This window comes from Benincasa hispida, chromosome 6 (genome assembly GCF_009727055.1).
Source record: "Benincasa hispida cultivar B227 chromosome 6, ASM972705v1, whole genome shotgun sequence".
In the NCBI taxonomy this organism is placed as follows: Eukaryota; Viridiplantae; Streptophyta; class Magnoliopsida; order Cucurbitales; family Cucurbitaceae; genus Benincasa; species Benincasa hispida.
The window spans coordinates 49,672,267-49,680,157 of record NC_052354.1 but is presented as its reverse complement, the minus strand read 5'-3'; the positions used below and the strand labels follow the sequence as shown (position 1 = coordinate 49,680,157).

Genomic DNA, 7,891 nt, shown 5'->3' with positions numbered 1-7,891 from the left:
AATATTTCTTGTTGGAATGCCTTGAATTTGTTTGTTGGCGCTTTGAATAACCAAGTACGGGGGTTGAGGGCAACGCCCTCGAAATCTATTCATAATTCGTATTTAGCATATTTATTTATTTTTAGTTATTTACGATTATGACCCTAGGGTTTAGAGTAGTGTGCTATATAAACTCTCTAACCCTAGAGGTACCGTTTGATGTAATTCTCTAAAAACATTTTTCCTAATAATACTGTTCTCCCTCTGCCCATAGACATAGTTAACACACCGTTAGTGAACCACGTATATCTGTGTGTTGATCTTCTTCTCTATCTCTACGTTCCTTTTTGTATTCTTTAATTGTCGATTTCATAACATTTCTAAAGACAGAAGACTAATTCTTGTGCATCGGAATATTGTTACTATTCTAAAGGAAAAGGGATGTCTTGGTGTTGATAAAATCAAAACAACAAATGAAGCTCTTTTATGTAAATGGATTTGGCGATACTATAAAGAGCCTAATAGTATTTGAAGGAGGCTCATTAATGATATCGTTTTTGGATTGGGACATGATGGTACTATGAATGTGTCAATCTAATTGAGATGCTCGAGTGCACTTCTTAATCTCTCAACCTCTTTATTTGATTAAAAAGAAAACATTTATTTTATAACAGTTGCATAAATGAAAAAAGCTCATCAGAAAATGAGGGAAAAGATTAGGAATACACTCCCACCCCCAACCCCTGTTTTGTCAATGAGAAAAAATTGTCTCTATTCCCTGAGATCTTAAACAAATTCTACCAAAATTAAAAATATTTTAATATTTAATATTAAAATAGTAATTCTTTTAATAAATTAAATATTATTCAACTATCAAATTCTCCAATAACATATTTAAATTATGTTTAAATATATCTTATGCATAAATAGTTTTATTTCACATTTAATGTATCAAATATATTAAATTTGTTTTCTCTTATTCAGCATATCAAATATATTAAAATCAATTCGAAAATTTCAAATCTTTTTTTAATTAAATTGATTCCTAATGGTTCATATACGTTAGTAAGGGAACTTTATACACCTATGATCATAATTAATTAATCAAACTCTTTAGGTCCCGTGATAATCATTTGATTTTTTGTTTTGACAATTAAATTCTTAGTCAAATTTCAAAAACAAAAATAATTTTTTTAAAAATTATCTTTTTTTATTGTTCAAATTTTGGCTTTGTTTTTTAGACCATTGCTAAAAAAATAGATAACACAAAAAGAAATTTGGAGGTAAAAGTAATTTCTATAGACTTAATTTTCAAAAACAAAATAGTTATCAAATGAGGTATTAATTAATCAATGTTCATTCATTAACTATGGGTCATTCTACAATAGATCTAGAGTTGCACAGTATGCATTGTAAGATAAACTGTGTTCATTGATATAATTTTCACAACTTTTTCATAATTATAGTTCCATAAAATATTTGTTTTACTCTTGTAATTATTTCTTGTACCTTAAATCAAGTGTTATGTTATTCACTAGATTAAAATATTGATGTGAATATCGATATCCAGCTTTCAATTTAATTGTTTAAAGTAATAATTGAGTTTTTAACTTTCAAACTAATTTATTGATCTCATTATTACTATTCAAAATCATACTGAGATTTATAGATTATAATATGTTAGGTTTTATATGTATGTATAAAAAGATGTTAGAGATATCAATTATTCCTTAATATTGATATCTAGCCCTTCAATTTATAAATATATTCACGAATATATTGAAGAATCAACTGATATTCCAATATCCTTACTTATTTTTACCAACACACATTGAAATGTTCTTGAAAAGGTTTTCTTACACTTGCACTCACATAAAGCCTTATACAAATACATACAAACTTGATTAAGAAAAAAAAATACTTTTAATTCTTGAACTTTAGTTGGTAATAATTTAATCGATATACTTTTAAATTTATAAGAATTTAGTCATTGAACTTTAATATATAAGTAATTGTTTGATCACTATACTTACAATTTGTAATGCTTTAATGCTTATTGTGAAAATTATTATTAAGGTTTACTGAAATTTCTTACCTTCGTAGATTGACAAATTGATCGAAAATTGATTTTCTTTTCTAAACTATAAAGACTACGTCACTATATTATAAAAAGTTCACATTTAAATTTAAAGAGATTTTCATGATACAGACTAGATTGTTATAAATTTTAAAATATAATGACTAAATTATTATTTGTAAGAAAGTTTAGAGATAGAAAGTTGATTAACCTAAAGAATATTGAAAAAGACGACATGAATACTCTTATAATAGTACCACTTTATCCATAAATAAAGCAGGTACAAATTCACACACCAAAAAGCAAGTAAATAAACGAAAACTAGGTTGTTAATTAAGATTATTGGCTCTTCCACCAAGGATCATTGTTGGGTTGAAGCTCAAAATGACTTTATCTTTACAAAGCTCAGCCACTTCCCTGTTCGAAGGTAGCATCACCATCACATTCCTTGCTACCCCTCCTTCATTTGAAGGCATTACAATTATCAATCCTTCACCTTCAGCGTTGCCGACGTTATAAGATACATGAACAGGCTTTGAATCCCTCACAAACTTTGTTGCATAGCTCAAAGATTCATCATTTCCCTTTTTCATCACCATATGTTCCATACTTACACAACTTAACTCCGGACCGTACATTTTGAACGGCGCCACATATTTCCCATCCTTTTCCTTTCGTGACTCAAGCCATTCCATAGTAGACCAAATCTCTTCTTCCTCCTCACCAAGCCTTTCTAAATGATTGTGTAGTAACTCCACAATATGTCCCAGATCACTTTGTTCCATTTCTTTTGAATTTATAGTAAGTTGTGATATGCGTAGAGCATTTCCAAAGTAGTACCTTTGTGAATTTGAGGATTGAAATGAGTTTCTAATGTCGGTGCATATCGATAACGAGTGATTGTTTTGTTCATTTTTGGGCAAATTACCTTTTGTTTTTAGGATTTGTTTCCAAAAGAGTGCAGCAAGAAAATCAAAAGGGGTGGCATTAGGACAATGAGCTTTGATTTTCGAGAGGCATTGGTTGATTGTTGTGTTGGAGAATTTGAAGGTAACTGAAGACATTTTAATGTGATCGTCAGTGGCAGCTAATTTGGACTTGTTGCCATAAAAACTGGTTGATTTTGTGGCTATGTTGGGGACTTTTTTGCCATCTCCGAGGGACGACGGTCGAGTGAAAAGCGGTGGCGAAATGGGTTCTCCTCGGTGAGCGTCGGCCCATGTTTTCAAGAGAAAAGTTGCAGAGGTTGGATCTGCAGTTAGGTGAGTGAAGCTCACTCCAATGGCCACACCACCTCCTTCAAACTCATTGATCTGTTCAGTCACTAAATATTGTTAGTCTCAATCATGGGAGGTTTCAATTTTATGCCTAAACAAAATTTACAAATTTACTGAGCATAAAATGCTTATTAGATACTTTTTAAATTTGTAGTATTAATTATACAAGGTTCTTTAAACTATCCTTTTATCTACCCGCCAAATATATTATCTATAAGCAATATTTATTTTTATTATTATTTTTATTTCATCTCGAATTTTTGAAAAATATCAATTAAATTGTTACCGAAACGTGATAGGATCATATATAATTGAACCAAAAAATGGTAGAGTTAACATTCACAAGGGTGTTCAAAAAACTCCATGACTCGAAAAAACTAATCAATCCAATTCAATCTGTTCGGTTTGAGTTGGGTTATGAATTCTTTTGGATTGGATTGGGTTCAAATAAATAAAAATTTTATGGATTGGATTGGTTTATGGATCACCTAAAATAACCCGAACCAACCCGAACTTATTATTAATTTTAAAATGTATTTTTGTTTGCTTATGTACCATAAGATATACATATATTTATTTTAGTTTTTTTTTAAAAATTTTATCAATTTTTTTGGATAATTTATTCTTCAACAACTCTTAATTTTTTATTTTTATTTTTTGCACTTAAAAAAAAGTATACATTGTATAAACTAAAATTGAGTTGTTAATCTTAATTCATATATGAAAATATTTAAATCGAATTTTTACATATTAACATTTTACTTACTTTTATATTTAAAAAAAATTAAATAAATGACCCGAGTAACCCGAACCAACCCAACCCAAATATTTCAGGATTGGATTGGGTTGGGTTCATTTTTTAATGAGGATTATTTGGGTAGAAAAAATTTACAACCCAAACAATTGGATTAGGTCTAAAAAGTCATTCAACCCAACTCAACCCACGAACACTCCTAACATTCATTACGGAAAATTTTCTAGTAGTATCATATTCTCCCTTTATTCACTTCATAATTTTATTTCTATAATTATTAGTTGACCCTACATCAGTAGTTCTTAATATATTTTTAAAAACATGCTAACATGGCAAACAATAAATGAGGGGAGTAATTTTCCATACTCCATAGTATAGAAAATTGTAATTTGAGTAATTTTATTTTCTCTAAACTATTTAGTATCAAATTAACAATCACATGACAATCGGATAACAATAACAAAAATTATTCAGTTTCGAACATTAATCACACAACAATCAAGGAATAGTGTTTTAACTATAAGGGCATTTTGACTTTTCTATTTCAATGCCGTATTTAAATTGGTTGACTGATTTAGTCATTTTTGCAAAGTTTATATCGTTGGGTTATGACTTATTTGTTTTTCATTCTTGCAATTGGTCCAAATTTATAGTAAGTATCATACTACTTTTATTCACACCGTAAACTTAAATTTATAAATATTAGTAGACCTCACATCAATATTAATAAATTCTATTGTATTTTTTAAAATATGCTGGTATGACATACAATAGATGAAGGAGTAATTTTCCATACTATCCAGTATAGAAAATTTTTCCATTAATGTTGAAAGGTGGTAGGGTTTTAGAATTAAATAGAGATAAGACTAAAAAAAATTAAATAGAGATGGGATGAATTATTTAAGATTAAAAAGAGCCAACTCATTCAAAATTATATATCTTAACAGCTGTCATTAGTCAGTTTCAGCTATGTTATTTATGCTTAAGTAGGATTCACTTATTAAAAAAAAAAAAAAAAGAGTTGACTTTATAAGGTATTTACATTAACAGTGTAAAATAAATATGTTTTTTCAAATATAACACAAAGTTTATAACTGTACTTGAACATCGTCTTCAAAACTAAACGCTTTTACTGAAGTTCATATTAAATTTGTTAAAATAAAATACTAATTCAATTAAAATGATCTTTATTTTCTTTTTGAAAAAAGATCGAGATAAATTACCACTTTTAAAGCATTTAAAGCAAAATAAAAGATGATATATATAATTGTAAGTTAGCTTAACCTAATACTATCTATCCTAGTCAAATTTATATCTATTGTCAACTTAAAGAAATTAATTAGATTTTTCTAAAATGACCTCAAATATGGACTCTTTCTCTTAAATCAAATCTTTATTATTATTATCATTTTGTCGTTAAAAATTTAGAAAAATGCAAACATATCAATACCTTTTTCAAGCAATTTTAAAATCATCCATTAAATTAAACAAATATATATAAGAAAACAAAAATACATATTTAAAGACAGAAATGCAATCTGAATGTAGAGTTATTAATGTCAAAATCTTTTATAACGATTTAATGGCAATAAATGATAAAGGCTTATACATTTCTATTATAAGAGTACTTCTAAAATAATAATTAAGCAACATTTTACAAATTAAAAAAAAAAAAATGCTAATTTACAAGTTTGGTTATAAGTTTTAAGAGTTCTATCTACCAAATCTCTCGATAAAAATTGTATTATAGATCTTAAACTTTTCATTGTATTTTAACAAACTTAAGATTTTAAAAACGAGTAGATCTATTAACTCTAAAAAAATGACGGTCAAAGAGAGAGATAATTGACATGTTACTCTTACATTCACTTGTTGTACTAAAAAATATTAATAAAAAATGTATCATAAATTAAGGATTATTAGATACAAAATTAAAAGTCAAAAAACATATTATGACACCAAAATCAAAATTTAACATTGGAAAAGAAAATACTTTTTTCTTTAATTTAAATCTCACACAAGATAAGACGTGACATTGATCTATAAAACATAATCTTTAAAGTTGAAGGAAAATATAAACATAGATTAATAAATAAAATATATATTTCTTCCTTTGTTATCTATTTTTTACCAATGATTTAAAAATATCAAGCCATATTTTGAAAACTAAAAAAAAGTAGGTTTTAAAAAATTTGTTTTTGTTTTTGAAATTTAACTAAGAATTCAACCATTATACTAAGTAATATGCAAATCATCGTAAGAAGTGAGAAGGAAATATACTTAATTTTCAAAAATAAAAAAGAAAAAAAAAACTAAATAGTTACCAAATACGGTCTTAGTTGTTGATTTTCTTTTTTGAAATTTAACACAAAGCCACCTTCAACTATATATATATATATATTTGTTTTATTACTTACTTTTAAACTACTTTTTAAAAAATCAAGTCAAATTTGAAAGTTTTTAAAAACTTTGTTTTCAAAATTTAATTTACAATTTAAATATTATGTGAAAAGATTAAAACAGGTTGAAAAACAAACCATTTACCTACACGTCACTCGCTTTCATGCATCTCCTTCCATTATAAAGAAAAAGAATATTTTTTTTATAATATATCATTTTTAAAAAGAAAACTTTGCCACATGGTAATGGTAATTTGTGATTGAGTATTTGGGTTGGATGTACAAAAATGGATACCGCCTCAAATAATTTTCAAAATAAAAAAGAAAGAATAGAATTGTTATCAACTATTTATATTAAAATCCTATCCCATAAATTAATTTTGAACAAAATTAATTAAGTAGTGTTCAGGTTGTATGTAAAAATATTTTCACAATTTTTAAATGAAAGACCAACCGGGATTAACTATAGTAGGAATAAATTTAAGATTTATTGAAATATTAAAAATTAAAATTAGAGTTTTTTTTTCTCTTTCATTTTTGTTTACCTGTATACGGAACGGCGACCATATATATGGATCCTCCGGCATTTCTTCAAAAGCCGCTAGATCTCTTTCCTCAGCCGAATCGGCAGACCTGAGCCATTCATCAAGAGTGGTCCCCACCTTCGTCATCGTAACCCTAACTCCGGCGTCATTCCCCTTCACCGCCCAGTTTCCGTTTTCCGATCGGGTCAACCGACCCGTCACGGTCGGGTACAGCGTTAGAACCTTCGAAAGCGACTCTCTCATCGGGTCCAAAATGAACGACCCAAACGGATTCTCACTGTAGTACATCACCACGGCGGCGCTGTGCCGAGCCATTGCGTGGTCCGCCGCCGACAGCGGGTAGACCCGACCCGACACGCTGGGGTTGCTCGACACCGCCGTTAGCTTTGTGATCGGCGACACGCGGCTCTGGATTTGCGACATTGGCGCCGGAGAGAGAAATTAAGAGAGATTTGAGAGGGAAATTTTTTGTGGCGCAGAGAGTGGTGGAGAGAGGGCGTATTTATGCCGGAGGTGAATGGGAGTTGGCCGTTTAAAGAGTGGAAGGGGATGGTTGGGGGTCTTAATTGTTAAGACTCTACTTTTGCTCTTTCATGGACTTTTATGGCAAACATACTAGCACCAATAGAATATCGACACCTGTTATCATGACCCAATCACCTTTTTAACTTATATATCAAAATTGCATTTAAAATGGAAAAAAAATATAGATTTTTTCATTGATTTTGCATTATTAACAGAAGTGAGTGCAATTAAATCTGATATTTTTCAAGAAAAAAATATCAAAATCAATTTTAATTTTAAAAGAATAAAGTTGAAATTGAAATCTTGCGAGGGAGAAGCAACGTCATTTTTAAAAG

The 7,891-nt window shown here is 28.7% G+C and overlaps 1 protein-coding gene across 1 annotated transcript; it reads right to left on the bottom strand.

The window, feature by feature from the left end:
* Positions 1–2,200: 2,200 nt before the first annotated feature.
* Positions 2,201–7,537, bottom strand: LOC120080182 (protein ECERIFERUM 26-like). Its single transcript, XM_039034755.1, has 2 exons — positions 7,032–7,537; positions 2,201–3,369 (listed from the first exon to the last, which is right to left on the bottom strand). Exons 1-2 carry the CDS (start codon positions 7,452–7,454, stop codon positions 2,386–2,388), a joined length of 1,407 nt encoding a protein of 468 aa, XP_038890683.1. The 5' UTR covers positions 7,455–7,537; the 3' UTR covers positions 2,201–2,385.
* Between the last annotated feature and the right edge of the window lie 354 nt (positions 7,538–7,891).